The sequence below is a fragment of the Mesoplodon mirus genome, assembly GCF_964341445.2.
Source record: "Mesoplodon mirus genome assembly, chromosome: 1".
Classification (NCBI taxonomy): Eukaryota; Metazoa; Chordata; class Mammalia; order Artiodactyla; family Ziphiidae; genus Mesoplodon; species Mesoplodon mirus.
The window spans coordinates 36827522-36846334 of record NC_138976.1 but is presented as its reverse complement, the minus strand read 5'-3'; the positions used below and the strand labels follow the sequence as shown (position 1 = coordinate 36846334).

The window sequence follows — 18813 nt, the reverse complement described above, 5'->3', positions numbered from 1 at the left end:
AATTGAGCAGAAGGTTTAGAGATTTCCCACATCAAAATTTAATTTTAAATTCGGGAGCTTTGTTACCTAATGGAAATTAAGAATAAACATTCTGATCATTAGCACTACATAGATTTCCTAAACCTTGCTTTTCCTCTCTTTCTCACCTCTGTTTCTTCTTCCTGTTTTGTTACTTAATATTGATTCTAAGACCTCAGTTTTTTTACTTTTATTAATTTGCTGGTATACTGTTTTAACATATAGGCATTTTCTGCCACGTGTCCTGAAAAACCTTATGTTCTTCAAAACTGCACACTAAAAATAACAGGGCATACAGGAAAATTAGCTTCTGTAGTCACAGCTATGCAACTTGCAATAGAGCACTAATAAAAATAATAACTATTCTAATTTGTTTTTAAAAAAGACCACCAGCATACTTGAAAAGACATGCTAAATTCCTAACAAATAAATACATATTAGGGTAAATATAGAAATTTGAAAAAAATGAAGATATCTTAATGGACAGGCTAAAGGAGGAGTTGAGGCTACTGAATTATGGAGACAAGGGCAAAATGCAAAAAGATCATGGAGAACCATGCAGTAAGCTTCCTAGCTTCCAGGACAGAGCTCATGGCCAACTAGAGCAGGAGGAAGAACATATAACAACATTCTCTATTCCTCTGTGGCTTGCTGCATTCAGATGAATGCAGTTGAATACAGGACATTGCACATATATTTAGTTCATGTACACCTCATAATAACTATGTGAGATGGGTATTACAATCCCAACATTACATGTAAGAAACTAAGACTCAGATTAAGTCAATTGCCCACAGACATGTAGCTAGTCAATAGTTGGAGTGAGGATTCAAACCCTCAAACCCTAGTCTGTATGACTTCACACCCTATACTCTGGTTTGGTTTATATAACATCTTTATTGAGATAATTCATATCCATATAACTCCCATTTAAAATGTCCAACTCTGGGACTTCCCTAGTGGTCCAGTGGTTAAGACTTTGCCCTCCAATGCAGGGGGTGCAGGTTTGATCCCTGGTTGGGCAGCTAAGATCCCACATGCCTTGCAGCCAAAAAAACAAAACATAAAAGAGAAGCAATATTGTAACAAATTCAATAAAGACTTAAAAAATGGTCCACATCAAAAAATCTTTAAAATTTTTTTTTAATTTAAAAAATAAAGTGTCCAGCTCAACAGTTTTTATTATATTCACAGGGTTGTACAACCATCACTACAATCAATTTTAGAGCATTTTCATCAACACAAAAGAAATTCTGTACCTATTAGCAATCACTCCCTATTCTTTCCCCCTTACCCTGGACGGACAACCACTAGTCTTCTTTCTGCCTCTCCAGATTTGCCTATTCTGTACATTTCTTTTAAATGGAATCTAACTAAAATCATATACCAATCCCAGCAGGGGTGGTGGTGGTGGTGATTTCCCCACACCATGAAGCAATGCTCTAACACCAGCTGGGTGTCTTACAATTCAACTCAATTCTGACACTATCAACCTGGAGATAGCATCAGATCCCACAGGTTAAGGGTTTAGTTCTATAAGACTGCCCTCGCACCGCACACTTTAGATGCCGTTTGCAAGGTTATCACCTGTGCTTCTGACTGACCATCTATAGATTGGAGGTTCCAACAACCCCCTCTTTGGGTTCAATCAACTTGCTAGATAGACTCCTTGCTAGATAGTCACCTTATTCACATAACCAAAGATAACTTTATCGCTCTCATCACTTAGGAAATTCCAATGGCTTTAGGAGATCTGTGCCAGAAACGGATATGAAGACCAAATATATATCTCATGTTATAAATCACAGTATCACACATACAATATGTGATCTTTTGTGACTGGCTTCTTTCACTTAGCATAATGTTTTTAAGTTTCATCTATTTGGTAGTATGTATCAACCCTTTTTTTTTTTGGCCACATGGCATGAGGGATCTTAGTTCCCTGACCAGGGATCAAACCCTTGCCCCCTGCAGTGGAAGCATGGAGTCCTAACTACTGGACTGCCAGGGAATTCCCAGCACTTCATTTTTTATGACCAAATAATATTCCATTTTATGGATATACCACATTTTATGTATCCATTCATCAGTTGATGAATATTTTTTTCCCCCTTCTGGCTATTATGAGTAATGATGCTATAAACATTTGTGGACAAGTTTTTGTGCAGACATATGATTTTATTTCTCTAATGGTGGAATTGCTGGATCATATGGTAACTTTGTGTTTAACTGTTTGAGGAATTGCCAGACTGTTTTCCAAGCAGCTGTATCATTTTATATTCCCATCAGCAGTATATGAAGTTACAATTTATTTATATCTTGTCAATACTTGTTATCATCTGTCTTTTTGATTATAGACATCCTGGTGGGTGGCTCATTGCATGTCATTGTAGTTTTGATTTGCATTTCCCTGATGGCTAATGATGTTGAGCATCTTTTCATGTAATTATTGGCTTTTAGTATATCTTCCTTGCAGAAATGTCTATTCAAGTCCTTTGCCATTTTTAAATTGTGTTATGTGCCTTTTTATTATTGAGTTTTAAGAGTTCTTTATGTATTCTAGATACAAGTCCCTTATTAGATATATGATTTGCAAATATTTTCTCCTGTGGATTGTCTTTTCACTTCCTTGGTGGTATCCTTTGAAGCACAAAATTTTTAGATTTTGATGCAGTTCGATTTATCTACTTTTTCTTTTGTTATTTGTGCTTTTGGTGTCATATCTAAGAAGCCTTTACCTAAACCAAAATCACAAGGATTTACTCCTATATTTTCTTCTAAGAGTTTGCCTGTGATTTTTTTTTAAGACATAAATCAGATCATGAAATGTCTCAGTTATTGGTGGTTTATCCATTTCATCAGTGGTACTCAATTCCAGTCACCCTGACCTTTCTGCCTTTCTTAGAAACTATGCCAACCTTGCTCCCCTATTTTAAGCCTCTGTATGGCTTACTCCCTACCATTATTCAGGTAGCTGTAGCTCCTCAGAAGGCCATTTACTAACTACACTCTCTAAAATATACCTTTTGTCAACCCTCTGGCTGTTAATTGATGTTCTAATATCTCTTTTTATTTCACTCATAACAGTTTTTCACCACCTGACATTATGTTATTTACTTATTTATATGTTTGTCTGTTGTCCCATTAGCAGGTAAACTTCATGAGGGCAAGAACTTTGTTTTGTTCACCATTCCACTCCCAGTGCCTAAAGAGGTGTTAGCACATTGTAGACACTCAATAAATATTTCATTTAAGTTAAGGAATTAGTGAACTGCAGTGGATGAATTTACTCAAAAAGAATGATATGGAAAGAAAGCAAAGACAATATAGACTGGAAGCCTGGGAAACATCAGCACTACAAGTTAGGCAGAGGGAGTGGCACCAATGAACAAAGAACAGATAATATTGGACAAGGAGGAGATGCAGGAAATACTGCTCTTTACAGTTCACTTATATCTAGGGAAAGAGAATTGATGGAGTTTTCTCAAAACTATAGTACCAAGGATTTTTATAAAGTACTGACTCTGTCAGTAATATTTATTTTTTTAAAAAGCAGTTATATAGGGCTTCCCTGGTGGCGCAGTGGTTGGGAGTCCGCCTGCCGATGCAGGGGACACGGGTTCGTGCCCTGGTCCAGGAAGATCCCACATGCCACGGAGCGGCTGGGCCCGTGAGCCATGGCCGCTGAGCCTGCGCGTCCAGAGCCTGTGCTCCGCAACGGGAGAGGCCACAACAGTGAGAGGCCTGTGTACCGGAAAAAAAAAAAAAAAAACAAAAACAGCAGTTATCTAAGCACTAAATTTAGAAGTCTATAAAGATCCACATAGGAATCACTGTTCTTTTGAGTAATATGGACCTGGGTGAGTTGAAATATTTTTTCTTGTACCTTGTATTTTCTTAAAGAGTAAAGCAGAAACTTTAGAGATTTTTCTATATATGATTTGGGTATGACATGTTCATTATTTTTCTCTAATTACATTGGGGAATTATATTGATTTTGGTTCTTTCAGTCTGTACAGAGAATTATTAAGGCTAACATATTTTAGGATATCATAAAAAATGTATATCAGAATGTGTAGCTAAATTGCCAATAATATCTTTATCTGTTGCAAAAATCCATGGAAAGATCTCTTGTAAGTCCAAATACCCCAATGATTAGACAATGGCAGATATACCTGGATCAATCAGGAAACAGGCAAGGTACAGGCAGGGTCAAGGGAGTAAAAAAAAAAGTTCCCAGGACTAACAACTGCTGGAAGTTGTTACCACCCTAAGCTTGAAGGAGCAGTAACCAAAACAGTAAGAACTGCAACTATGGGAGAGAGGCTGTCTGATAAAAGATGTAACTGTTGGTAGAAGAATGCAGCCACTTCTCCAAACTGTGGCCCAGGAGGGAAAGATTTGGAAAGAATAATATTTCAACCTGTTTGTTTTCCCACCTTTGATCTCCTGCCATTGCTTCCACTGGTTGAGCGCAACCAGAAGACAGAGCAAGGGAGCCTAGTTGGTTCACAGAGATCAGTCTCCAAGGTTGTAGAACAGAATGTAAAACGTTGGATAATGACATGGAAAAGCAGACATTCAATATCCAGCACAAGGGCATTTTGGCAATGCATGGCAAAGTCTAAAAATCTATGTATCTTTAATCTCATCATTTCCATTTTTAGGAACTGCATTTTGAGAAAACGATTAAACAGGTGCACAAAGATATTCCTTGCATTGTTGCTCATAATAGCAAACAATTACAAGTTTAAATTTCCAAAACTAGGGAACTGGTTGAATAAATTATTATTTACCAATACAATGGGTTCTTGTTCATCCACTCAAAAATGAAGTCAATGTACATTGATTGACATATAAATGTGCTCATGCTTCATTGTTTAGCAGAAGAAGAACAGGTTACAGAATACTATGTACTTGAATCCACTTTTATTTTAAAATATTCCAAAATAATTGAGAAAATACAAAATTTTAAAATTCATCTCTTGAGTGGTGGAGCTATGGGTAATTTTTCTCTGGATCTGTTGGAATTTGATAATTTTCTACAGTGAACATATACTACTTGTTAATAAAGATGTTTTAAAATAGGACATACACAAAATCAGTAATTTTCTAATGTCACAGGAAAACAGTTACAGGAATGGTGACCGAGCTTAGCTGTGAATCTGAGGAAATTGTTCCAAGTTCAAACCCAGACTCCCAAACTGAAGTAGAAGAAGCCAGCTTATATACTCATAAGGACTACAATGAAGTCTTTACACTTGTCAACTGCTTAGAAAAATATCCATTACGTCAAGAACAGAAGCAAGGTAAAACATTTGTTATTTCCATTGTTATAAAACATTTCTTACTAATATACAAATTTTCATTTCGGTGATTTTTTTTCTTTTATTGGATTTAAAAATTTTTTATTTTGCTAAGGGTATTCACTCACAAAATTGTAATTCTAAGTTTCACATTAGTGAAATATTTTCTTTCATATTAATCCCCTTTTTGTAAATGTAGTTGTTTTTGGAGTTTAAGTGTGCTGAGCTTCAGAATAGCCTCAGAGGTTTGATCATATGTTACTCACAACATATTGCTATGATATTAGCATCTATGTACAGATCTGATGACACAGCAGTCTGGTGTAACATTAAATTAGCAGATTATTAAGTGATAGTTATATTTTATTTTCCCAAATATGCTAAAGATTTTCAATCTTATCTAATTTATATGAAAACATAATTCAAAGTGGAGATAGAAGAGTTGCAGTATTAGGTCAAGAAATTCACTCCGTTTTTACAAATTTACAGTAAGTAATGATTAAAGATACATTTTATCCAAACTATATTCCAAATCTCTCATCTTACTAGAGGGTGATAAATTTTTCCAACTGTGTAAAAACTTGCTGAGAACTACCTTTCTTGTATGTATAACAACCTATTTCCTTTTTATATTGAAAAACTTATGTCTCCATTATATAATTGCTACTATCATTTAAGATATGCTTTAGCTTGAACATGAAAAATAATTTGGTTTTTTTAGTGCTGTTTTTATGTAGATACATAAATGGTGTATAAAATTTTTAGTGTTGGCAGATATGTGTGTGATATAGAGAGAGTTAAATCCCTCTTATAGTTTGAGAAGATAGAGATTGCATTAAAGACTAAACTTGAGAGTATGCTATAATAGGAAGAGCCTGAATTTGGAGTCAGAAGATTTGATCATAGTCTAAATCTACTCTTAAAAAGTGGTACAATTTTGACAGTTATTAAAAAGTTTGTGGTTTTCAGTTTTCTTCTATAATTTCTTTCTTTTAATTCATTCTTTTAATTTCTTATAAACAATTTTGTAGGGATCAAATTATATATACAGACATGTAAAGATATGATTTGTAAAAAATAACAGGCTACCCAACCACAGCTGTTACTATATTAATGTGGCAAGCTAGAAGCATCTATTGGCAAATTTCATAGTATCTGTCATCAGCTAGAACCAGAAGCTTCTTTAACTATTATACACCGAATGAAAATATGCTTGAGTTTCCCAAATACATATGAATTGTCCATATCCTATATCTCCTTAAGGGTCCTGTGTCATTTGACGTCACTTTATAAATTTAAATTTGCAATTCCATTTATTTTCCTTGCAGTTATATTGATTGCTACCAGATTTATAGATACTTTGGTCTCACTGTCTAAATTGAAAGGAATGTATTATACTTTGAGATTCAATTGATACTGTAAATTTGCTCTGTCTTATAAGAAATATAGTTATTACTAAATTATAAGTTAATTCCAAACATATTTCTTTAAGACATAAAAACAGTGGGTATTTTTTTTAATTGTTTGTTGGTTTGTTGATATGTACTAATTTTTCTATAATATTCACATATTATTTGTCAATAAATGTAACCATTTTTATGAATATCCTTTTAGACATCCCAGGAATATATAAACAAATACAAATTTTTAATTTTTAAAAATTGTACATGTACATAGTTTAGAGAGTCAAATAGTTATTCAATGTTTATAATAAAAAGCAGCAGCCCCCTATCTTCATCAAGCACCCACATGTATTTTAGCTTTACAGAGGTATAACTGACAAATAAAATTGTAATGTATTTAAAGTGTACAGTGTAATGATTTGATATGCGTATACATTATGAGAGGATTCCCACCATCAAGTTAATTAACACATCCATCACCTCACATATTTACCTTATTTTTTCTTCTTTTTTTTTTTGGTGGGAACACTTAAGTTCTACTCTCTTAGCAAATTTAAACGCTACAGTATTATCACCTATAATCACCATGTTATATATTATATTCTCAGACCTTATTTACTTATAACTGCAAGTTTGTACCCTTTACCAACCTCTCTCTATTTCCCCCACACCCCAGTTCCAGCCCCTGGCAACCACCATTCTACTCTCTGTTTCCATGAGTTTGGCTTTTTATTTTTTAATTAAAAAATTTTTTTAGATTCTGTATATAAGTGATACCATGTGGTAGTTTTGGTTGTTCTCCAACTTATTTCACTTAGCATAATGCCCTCCAGTTTCATTCATGTTGCAAATGGAAGGATTTCCTTTTTCAAGGCTGAACAATATTCCCTGTGTGTGTGTGTGTGTGTGTGTGTGTCACATTTTCTTTACCCATTCATCTCTCAACAGACACTTAGGTTGTTGGCTATTGTGAATAATGCTGCAGTGAACGTGGGAAGACTGTCTTCGAGATAGTGATTTCATTAGACATCTGTTTCTCCCTTTACAACATTTATATCTTTTTTGGTACTACTGTGCTGCCTAGGATCTCCAGTACATTGTTCAACAGAAGCAGTAATAGTTGCCATCCTTGTCTTGTTTTGACAGTAAAGGAAATACTTTGTTTCACCATTAAAAATGATGTAAATATTATTTCAATATTTACATCACTTTCAACGGCGAAACGTTAGAAAAACTTACATACTTTATTGGGTTGAGGAAGCTTCTTCTATTCTGAGTTTGCTAAGAGCTTTTGATCATGAATGAGGACTGAATTTTATCAGTCCTCATTCATTTAAAATTTTATTAACGAATTTTATATTTTCCTACATCTTATGTACATAGAATGTCCCTTTACTAAAAACTTATAATCCTATAATCTAAACAAAATTGTTTTACTATTGTGATCTTATTGCCTTATAGTATTTTTAAATGTTAACAGTATTTTGGGAACATTTCACCATATATTTAAGTTTTCTTCCAAATCATGGCTTTTAATGACTGCAGCTTTTAATCTTATTCATGTATTATAGATTTCCCAATTAATGTTGTTTTTAATTTAAAGTACGTTCCTAAATGTATTGTTGACCTGAAATAAATAGATTGCCAGATATTTCTCCTGCAAAGATGGGTTTATTTGGGATCAGCAGAGAATTGCAATTCCAGGTCTGCAACCATGGTGAGCCACATGTAAGTCCTTGCCCAGCAACGGGGGAACTCTTTTATAGAGGGGAAAAGGAAGTTGGGAGGGCTATAGTAAACAAAGAGTCTATGGCTTTTCATTGGCTGAGTCCTTGCCAGGAAAGAAGAGGCGTCTTCCTTCTGTTGGGCTCTGCTATCATAGCAGAGCATGAGAGCTTCCCCTGATCATCTCCCAACTCTATTTAATGAGGTTTCTGTTTCTTAATTTTTTGCATTATGTTTCCACTTCCAATTATTTCCTTAGAGTGAATTTCTGGAAATGAAATTATTGATGTAAGCATTTTTTGGCTATATGTCCACTAGCATGGTATGAGAATACCCTATTCATGCCAGCCTTATCATCATTACTATTGATGTTGTAATACATTTATCTAATGTGATGGGCAAAAAATTATATTTTTACTTGCATTTTTAAAATTACTGGTGTTTAGTGTTCATTTGCATATTTTTATGTTGTGAGATGATTCTCTTCTTTGTCTCTTTTTCTATTCTTATATTTTATCTTTATGTATCAAAGATATCAATAACCCCAAATATGTTTAATTTGAACCTAACCAGTCCTGTCAATGTTTCCTTTATGATTTCTTTCATTGTTTTTAATACTGAGAAAATTCTTCCTTGGATTAAATAAATATTTATTCATATTTTGTTTGAGGTTTTCTTCAAGATTTTAGCATATGTTTAAAAGTAAAAATAAAAAATTTTTTTCCTAAATGTTTTGGCAGTTGTCCCAATATTTTTATGAAATACTCTTTCCTTTCCCCACTGATTAGAAATGCCACTTACATCATATGCCAAATCCTCATCCACATTACTGTTTGTTTCTGGATTTTCTATTATGTTCTATTGATTTACCTATTATTGTGTCAGTATCATACAGTTTTAACTACTTAATACACTAGTGTAACATGTATTAATAGTCTCCTCATTTTTTTCCTACTCTCACATCTATATTCTTCCAGACTTACTTTGTAATCAGTTTTCCAAGTTCCAAGATAGACCACTTGAGATATCGAAATGTTATTGGTACCTTTTAGAATTTTTACCATAGATAGTCTTTTTAGCCAGGAAAACGGTTTATCTTGCCTTGTCTTCAAGTTTATTGATTGATTGATTGATTGATAATGCTCCTCAGTAACATTTTATGGTTTCCTCCATATACTTTCTGCACATTTTTGTTATGTTTATTCCTCAATATTTGCATATTTGTGGCCATGATGAATGAGTTTTTTCATTAATTTTTTACTAGGTTTATATACATATATTTGATAACCATTGATTTTATAATTTTTATCAGACACTTTAGTGAACTCAGTTCTTTTCATTTCGTTATCTTGGGTTTTCTAAGTAGACAAAGGTATCTTCTGCAAAGAACAACCCTATCTTCTTTCCTGTCAGTAGACCTCTTTCCTTCTGCTTTTTTTCATAGTTAACTAGCCAAAATTTTGTTTCCTCGTGACAATTTAACACTCCTCTACAATAGGGGAAAACAGTCTCCTCATATCTGTGTTAGTACATATAATAGTGGTAATAAGGTAAGAAATCCAAGGTATGATGGATTTCTTAGAATATAAGGAAATAACACCCCTGGTAAAACCTTTGATTGATAGTTATAAAGAACATTAGTTGTGGTGTGATGCTGCCCTCAAGTGGCTCCAACAGAAAAAGGTGGTTACAGTGTTCATTGCAGCACTATTTACAATAGCCAGGACATGGAAGCAACCTAAGTGTCCATCGACAGATGAATGGATAAAGATGTGGCGTATATATACAGTAGAATATTGCTCAGCCATAAAGAGAAATTGAGTTATTTGTAGTGAGGTGGATGAACCTAGAGTCTGTCATACAGAGTGAAGTAAGTCAGAAAGAGAAAAACAAATACTGTATGCTAACACATATATATGGAATCTAAAAAGAAAAAAAATGGTTCTGAAGAACCTAGGAGCTGGACAGGAATAAAGATGCAGACGTAGAGAACGGACTTGAGGACATGGGGAGGGGGAAGGGTAAGCTGGGACGAAGTGAGAGAGTGGCATGGACATATATATACTACCAAATGTAAAATAAATAGCTAGTGGGAAGCAGCCACATAGCACAGGGAGATCAGCTCGGTGCTTTGTGTCTACCTAGAGGGGTGGGAAAGGGAGGGTGGGAGGGAGACACAAGAGGGAGGGGATATGGGGATATATGTATACGTATAGCTGATTCACTTTGTGATACAGCAGAAACTAACACAATTGTAAAGCAATTATGCTCCAATAAAGATGTTAAAAAAAAAAAGGTGGTTAGAAAACAAGACCTCATAACTGATATGAGACATCCTCATGGACTCCCAGAAATACCAGGATGAGCCTCTAGGAAGGAAAGACGGCTAGAGGAGCTGTGTTTGAAAGTGGAAGGTGGAGATGGGGATATAAATGAATGCTGTTTGGGTTTTTACTGTTAACATGACTTCATTAGTACTTACAGAATGGATTTACAAACAAACCATCTTTAAATCGTCTCAGCTAAACCCTGCTTAGACATGGAACTGATTCTGGCTAGCTTTCTGCGGTGTGTCATGCATGGGAAGCTCTTGGCCACAGGATTGTCAAGAACTTAACAGGTTCCAATAAACAGATAAATAATCTCTTAGGAGGCTAGTTTACACAACAGGTTCTCTTTTGGTATTTTAAGTTAGCACTAGGCAAAGAGATGGTCCCTGCCTCTCTACTCTACACCACATATTTATTAAGCACATGTATACCAGTGATGTAGCTGGTCATGGGAGACATCACTTCATGCTATCCTCTCATACAATTCTAAAATTACTTAACTGAAAGACCACTGCCCAAAACAAGAGACCATTGCTTCCCCTTCAAGGTGGCTTTTGCTTTGGGGAGCTTGGTTTTCTGAGTAATTCCTCATCTGAGCTTATATTTTCCTCTTTCTTTTTCCACTCAGAGATTATTGAGGAATGGGAGTAGGTTTTATGTTCCCTCCTGGGCCTAGAAACTGCTAAAGCACTGATACTGTTAGCTAAGATTCTAAAGTGACCCAAACACGATAGGGTGGGGATAGAGAGGAGAAACCTACTCCAACAATTAACTGTTAGCAGTCATGTTTCCTAATATGTAAGCTGTGTCACACTTCTCTAGTAGATACTTCACTACACAGCTTCCATTGTAATTAATTTTGTAACAAACATGTTTGAACAACCTTAGCGTGCTAGAATCAGAGTTGGTCTCATTTATACGCTTTTTAGACCATCTCCATTCCCTACATGTCAGTCTCTGGGGATGAATTGGAGACCTTAAGAGATAAAATCTTACAGAGAAGAAAACACTAGGGTCAGCAAAAGTCAAATGCTTTTATTTCTTTACAGTCTTGCTGAGGCTAACCCTGGCTATTTTGAGGCATAAGACCACAAGATATTTTCCTCCATTGATTACATTAATTTTGTTGGAAAAAAATATGAGCCTTTACAACTCTTTCAGGACATTTGGTTACTACTCAGTGTACTAAATGTTAAATTTTATTGAGCTTCTGCCTACGTACCAGTACTATGCTACATGATTTATTTGCACAGTACAATGAAGAACTAAAGAATTTAAAATGTGTTTGACTATTATGTATAAAATAAGCTATAACAATATATTGTACAACACAGGGAATATAGCCAATACTTTATAATAACTATAAATAGAGGATAACCTTTAAAAATTATGAATCACTATATTGTACACCTGTAACTTATATAATATTGTACATCATCTATACTTTAAATCAATCAATCAATCAATCAATCAATTTTTAAAATGCGTTTGAAAACCCCGACTGTATCAATGGCTGACTACAATAACTATCTAGATCCTTTTGTATAACTTTTAGATTCTTCTTCTTCCTTTATATTTCTTATTTATTTTCAGATTTGTCTATTGATGATGAAGAAATAATTTTTGTAAATTATTTGATGACCTATAGAAATCAGCTACCAACTTCGCATACTTTGTTGAGTCGGCTAAAACTATTTTTGGTAAAGGATCCCCTGTTAGATTTCAAAGGACAGATCTTCACAGAAGCTGATTTTTTCAGGTACTTAATTGCCCAGTGTTGTGAATATTTTTAAGAGAAGAAAATATTCTTTGTATGCTCACAAGTCTAGATGTTATCAATCATAGTATTTTATCATTGTTTACCTCAACTCTAATTTTAATCACTATGTATTTTGATTAACTGCATTTGGTATGTACCTTGCTTTTAGTAAACACTAATTTAATGTTTTATTTTTTGTTAAGGGAGTGTTCCTCTTTTCAAGGAGATATGAAAGGTTTTGTGGAGGATTTTTACATGGATAAGGAGAACTTTTGTCAGGAGACGCTAGAAGATACAGTAGGTTTAAATGAAGCTGTAATATTTGCTTTCAGTAATTTTTAAATAAAAGTAAATCACACTTTTACAAGATGTAGTAATATACATTGGCCATTTACTATTGTCAAGTTAAAAAGACTTAATAACGGGTTGAACGTGTATCAAAGAAGGAGTCAAATTTACTTCAGAGACGGCGGTCTAAACCTTGGCTACACATTGGAAGTACTTGATAAATTTTAATAAAATTCTGAAGCCTGGATCCTACTCAGATATATTCTGATTTAATTGGTCTGGTGTACAGCCCAGGTACAGGGAATTTTTTAATAATTTTCATCAATATACCTGGTATAGGACATTAAGTGGTCATATATATATTGGTCTTAAGGCGTTTAAAGGTTTTTTTTTTTACTAAAAACTTTAACACACATGGTAAAAATATTAATTCACCTATTAGCCCCTTTTCTCCAGTCTCCCTCTTTCTCCCCTGTTAATTCTGAGAGTTATGCACATACAGTCTCACTTGTTGAAGAATCCAGTTCTGTAGGAATGAAAGAGAAATAAATTCTGTGGAATGCAGTAAAGATCCATTCCATTGCATCTGCTCTTTTTACTTCTCCATTCACCAGCTCTCATTTGCTGCAATGATTGTTTCTAATTTAGAATTTTGAAAATTTGTTATTAACATAAAAGAAGATACTTCTGCATCTAGGGATATTGTATGTCACTAATGTAATCAGTGGCCATGAAGGATATTACTCAGAGAGAACATTGCTTGTAGTATAATTTTTTGGCTGCTACACTTACTTTTTTTTTTTTTTTTTTTTGCGGTATGTGGGCCTCGCGCTGTTGTGGCCTCTCCCGTTGCGGAGCACAGGCTCTGGACGTGCAGGCTCAACGGCCATGGCTCACGGGCCCAGCCGCTCCACGGCATGTGGGATCTTCCCGGAGCGGGGCACGAACCCGTGTCCCCTGCATCGGCAGGCGGGCTCTCAACCACTGCGCCACCAGGGAAGCCCCTACACTTACTTTTTAAATAAAATGTATACTGAGCATTAAAGTTTTTGAGTGTGGGTTTAGTTTAAAGTTTGGTACACCAATTAAGCAAATGTATCTATTTATGAACTCAGAAATATTTATTTGGAAAACCTCACTAAAAACTAGTTTTACCTATATGTTATTTCAGGCATCAATTTTGCCTGAGTGTGAATTCTTAATATCTACAAGCCTCGAACAAGAAGTTGATATTCCATCACTCTCAGAACTGAAGGAGTCATTAAATTTAATGCCAGAAATAATAAATTATGTAGATGAAAATGAAAAGCTTTTCAAAAGAGGTGAGAGTTAAATTTAACATCTATTACTTGTTAGAACTACTTAATAATATTTGTTATAAAAATTCTTGTTCATTAAACTTTTTTCTGAACCTTCAGATTTTTAAAGTGTCCTGTAAGTTTACACAACGAAATCTCAAAATTATTCTTGATAAGACACTTTTCTCATTGTCTCCTCTTTATACACTTGCAAGCTTAAAATGTCTCTGAAATTAATTTAATCATTTCAAGATAATTATAAAAATAGAGCTAAAACACATATGACTGTATTAATTTTTTTGAGTTATTTTCTTACACATAGTGACAAAGCATTAACAACTTCTATGCTGACTTTAGAAGCTCAGAGTAAGGTTATGATTCATGGAATCAGATGACTGGTAGAGTCATAACCTAGAATTTAGATGGTTTCTTCCCAGTTAGACTAGTAAATATTGTTGAAGTCTTTTAATATAATTTGAGCCCAAATATTTACCTGTTCTCTCATACATTCCAGTTGAAATAATCGAAGATAAATAATATTAGGGAGGAGTGAAGGGGGATTTGTGATATCCGTTGAGAATAGGGATGCTTGCCATCAACAGACTTGAAGGAATTCTTGCAGACAAGACTAAATCAAGGGGATTACTGATGAGCCTACAAGTCAAGCAAGGTAATGAAAAGCCAACCTAAGTAAATAGATCAAACTTATACCAGAACTTGAAAATCTAGCAGAGCTCAAAACTGCAGGTGGCCCATGGGCTTGTTAGAAGGACACAAATCTATGCATGGTAATGGAAAAGGACAGGTGAATGTACTGAATGACTGTGGTGCTACACTCCCAGCCTTCACTTGGCCCTGATGGTGTACTAAATGGTGTACTCAGAATCATTGCCACTGAAGAATGAACAAGATTACAGAAAAACTAATATCATAGTACTTTTGCTGGTAGTAGACTTTTTCCTTTTTTTTTTTTTCCCAGATCTTACTATCAAGCATGGAATTGACATTGAGGATATAAAATGCAGCTCCACAGAAACTCTGGCCATTCAAAGTCAGTGTGAACCAGAGTACAAGGAACCAGGTAGAAATTTTGAATAAATCATGGAGCTTATCAGGGGATACCTATATATGATGTAAAAGTACAATACATTCCATATAAAGTCTACTATGAGACAGTTTTCATGTTTAAAATTTGATTATTGCAAGCCAAGTTGTTCTTTTATCTATCCCTTTACATTTGTTACTATCATTAACATCCTTCTAGCATCAAAAGAGGAGAGTTACAAAGATTGAGGAAGAGGAATGGAGGAAATAGCATTAATATTAAAAATAGAAATCTTGTAATTTTATAGCTCAGTTAAAAAGAACTTTATATTTTACCTCAGTATTAGCAGTCCTGCTGACCCTTGTTATACTTTCATAAATTTAACTTTTTAATCCCCAAAGCAATCCCATCATTATTGTTACTATCACTATCCTACCAAATTTGGAATCTCAGAATCATCTCTTGTTCCAGTGTAATGCCAGATTTTATTGCTCCCTAACTATGTTGATGATGCTGTTATTTAGTTACATTTATATCTGATCATATTAATCATCTATTTGGAAGTATACTGCTTTATTTATGAAAGTGACAGAAACACACTGACAACTTATGATAAATGAGGATTAGTTTTTCAAGCCCACCTTATAAAAGATATAACTCTGTGCTAGGCCACCTAGACTCCATACTTTTTAAGGTGAAAAATTACTGTCTATTAATACTATTTGTTTAACATCACCAGTATTTAGTATGGAGATAAAAATAGTACTACCTCTTAAGTACTGAAAACATAAGTTGTCAGAATTGAAAACATTATTACACATAAAGTCTTAGAATTTATCTTATATAGTAAACAATAAAGCTTAGTTGCCAATGTATTTTTTAAAAATCACTAGTATCATAGTTGAGACACCATGTGGTATATGTGTAATCCTTTATATGGATGGAAATTTAAAACTGTTATTTTGTGTTTCAAATAACCCAAATTTCTTTTGATTGAAAATTTCTGTTGTAACACAATGATCAAACATAATAGTTGCTTACAAAAAGTTATGAATTATACATAATTTTATTCAATGTTTATGTAACATGATTTTTAAAATTTTTATATATTCTAGTAGAGTTAGAAATGCCATTAACTCATCTACACCTAACAAACCAACATTCTTCAGTGAATTCATTATGTGCAGAACTTCAGAAATTTCCATCTTCTTCTGCTTGTAAAATGTAAGTAAAGATTAAATCTAGAACTCAAATTGCAATTCAGAAGAAGCAGTCTTGGGGCTTTGGTGGCGCAGTGGTTGAGAGTCCGCCTGCCGATGCAGTGGACACGGGTTCGTGCCCCGGTCTGGGAAGATCCCACATGCCGCGGAGCGGCTAGGCCCATGAGCCATGGCTGCTGAGCCTGCACATCCAGAGCCTGTGCTCCTCAACGGGAGAAGCCACAACAGTGAGAGGCCCGCGTACCACAAAAAAAAAAAAAAAAAGAAGAAGAAGAAGCAATCTTTAATTAAATTTCCCCATATAAAGTCAATTTCCCAGATAGCTCTGTGAAAAAAATGTAAGAGATTAAATTGGTGTTCATAGTAAGCAACTGAAGGGAATATATGAATATATATGTACATAGTTGTTTTTATATGCATAGAATATCTCTAGAAGGGCACACAAAAATCAGGTACTGTTGGTTGAGCCCAGAAGGGAACTGGGTAACCTGGCAATATAGGAGCTAGTAAGTGATCAAGCTAGGCTCTTTTATACTTTTAGTATTTTGAATGTGAATATATTACCATTAAATATAAACAACTTGAAAATTTTAATTTAAAATTTAAAATTTAAACAATCTGCTTAGAACATTGCCAGTGGATGCTTACCAGTGACACTGCCTCTATTGTCACTCACTACCATGAAATACAGTGTAGCAGTATATTGGTTTGTTAGGGCTGCCATAACAAATACCATAGACTGGCTGGCTTAAACAACAGAAATTTATTTCTTCACAGTCTAGACGCTGGAAGTCCAAGATCAAGATATCAGCAGGATTGGACTCTTTCTGAGGCCTCTCTCCTTGGCTTGTAGATAGCTGTCTTCTCCCTTTGTCTTTTTTTTTTAAACTTCCTTTTTAATTAATTAATTTATTTATTTATTTATTTATTTTCCGCTGTGTTGGGTCTTCGTTTCTGTGCGAGGGCTTTCTCTAGTTGCGGCAAGCAGGGGCCACTCTTTTTTTTTTTTTTCTTTTTTTTTTTGCGGTACGCGGGCCTCTCACCGTTGTGGCCTCTCCCCGTTGTGGCCTCTCCCGCTGCGGAGCACAGGCTCCGGACGCACAGGCTCAGCGGCCATGGCTCACGGGCCCAGCCGCTGCGCGGCATGTGGGATCTTCCCGGACCGGGGCACGAACCCGCGTCCACTGCATCGGCAGACGGACTCGCAACCACTGCGCCACCAGGGAAGCCCAGGGGCCACTCTTCATTGCGGTGCGCGGGCCTCTCACTATCGCGGCTTCTCTCGTTGTGGAGCATGGGCTGTAGGCGCACAGGCTTCACTAGTTGTGGCACACGGGCTTAGTTGCTCCGTGGCATGTGGGATCTTCCCGGACTAGTGCTCGAACCCGTGTCCCCTGCATTGGCAGGCAGATTCTCAACCACTGTGCCACCAGGGAAGCCCCTCCCTTTGTCTTCATGTGGTCTTTCCTCCATGCACGTCTATGTCCTAATCCCCTCTTCTTAAAAGGATACCAGTTATTTGGATTAGAGCCTACCCTAATCACCTCATTTTAACTTAATTACCTCTTTAAAGGCCCTAGCTCCAAATACAGTCATTCTAAGGTACAGAGAGTTAGGGCTTCAACATATGAATTTTGGGGAGGACAAATTCAGCCCATAATAAGTAGTTAAGAGCCCTGAACTAGAGCCAGATTGCCTGGCTGTGTCATTTACTAGCTTTGTGATCTTAATTGCCCTGTGCCTCAGTTTCCTTATCTGTAATACTGGGATAATAATTTGTACATACCTCATAGGGTTGTTTTGGGGTCTTCCCATGTCCCCTGCATCAGCAGGCGGACTCTCAACCACTGCGCCACCAGGGAAGCCCTGACGTGCTTTTGAGTGTAGAAAATACTTAGAAAAATACTTTTCTTGAAATTTTATTATGCAAAAAGACAATATAATTAATAAATTAAACTTTAACTCTGCTTTTTCAGTAGTTTGCTTATTGCTGAAGAATCAGCTAACAAATACTGTATGGTGTGGCAATCAGAAAGCTGCAGAAGCTGTTTGAATCCATTTTTGTTTAGAGGTAAAGGTTAATTGATTTTGAATGCTAAATAGAAAGTATAGATAAAAGGTACAATCAGTAGAAATGTATTGTCAGTATTATTATTATTATTATTGAAAATACTGTCATTATAAAAAGCACCATTCCAAAATCAGGATTTCAAAATTTATAATCCTAATTTTGGGTTGAGGCTTGTAATGCAGTTAATAATATTAAGTAGTTGTGCTACTTCAGTTCCTCCATACAATATTCTGTGTCCCTACTTAGGCTAAAAAGTAATGAAGCGGAAAGTTATGTGTCAAAATATTTAAAATGATAGTCATCATAAAAACCTGATAAAATATATCATGTTGTTTAAGCTCATTATAATG

The 18813-nt window shown here is 35.2% G+C and overlaps 1 protein-coding gene across 1 annotated transcript in view; it reads left to right on the top strand.

Moving 5' to 3' along the window:
- Positions 1-18813, top strand: part of SHOC1 (shortage in chiasmata 1) — a gene marked incomplete at its 3' end in the record, with an annotated part of 84624 nt that overhangs the window by 12588 nt on the left and 53223 nt on the right. Inside the window, exons 5-11 of the mRNA XM_082623180.1 lie at positions 5143-5327; positions 12376-12541; positions 12745-12856; positions 14001-14151; positions 15107-15208; positions 16288-16396; positions 18369-18463. Coding sequence (XP_082479306.1) covers positions 5143-5327; positions 12376-12541; positions 12745-12856; positions 14001-14151; positions 15107-15208; positions 16288-16396; positions 18369-18463 — 920 coding nt within the window. The remainder of the gene's footprint in view (positions 1-5142; positions 5328-12375; positions 12542-12744; positions 12857-14000; positions 14152-15106; positions 15209-16287; positions 16397-18368; positions 18464-18813) is intronic.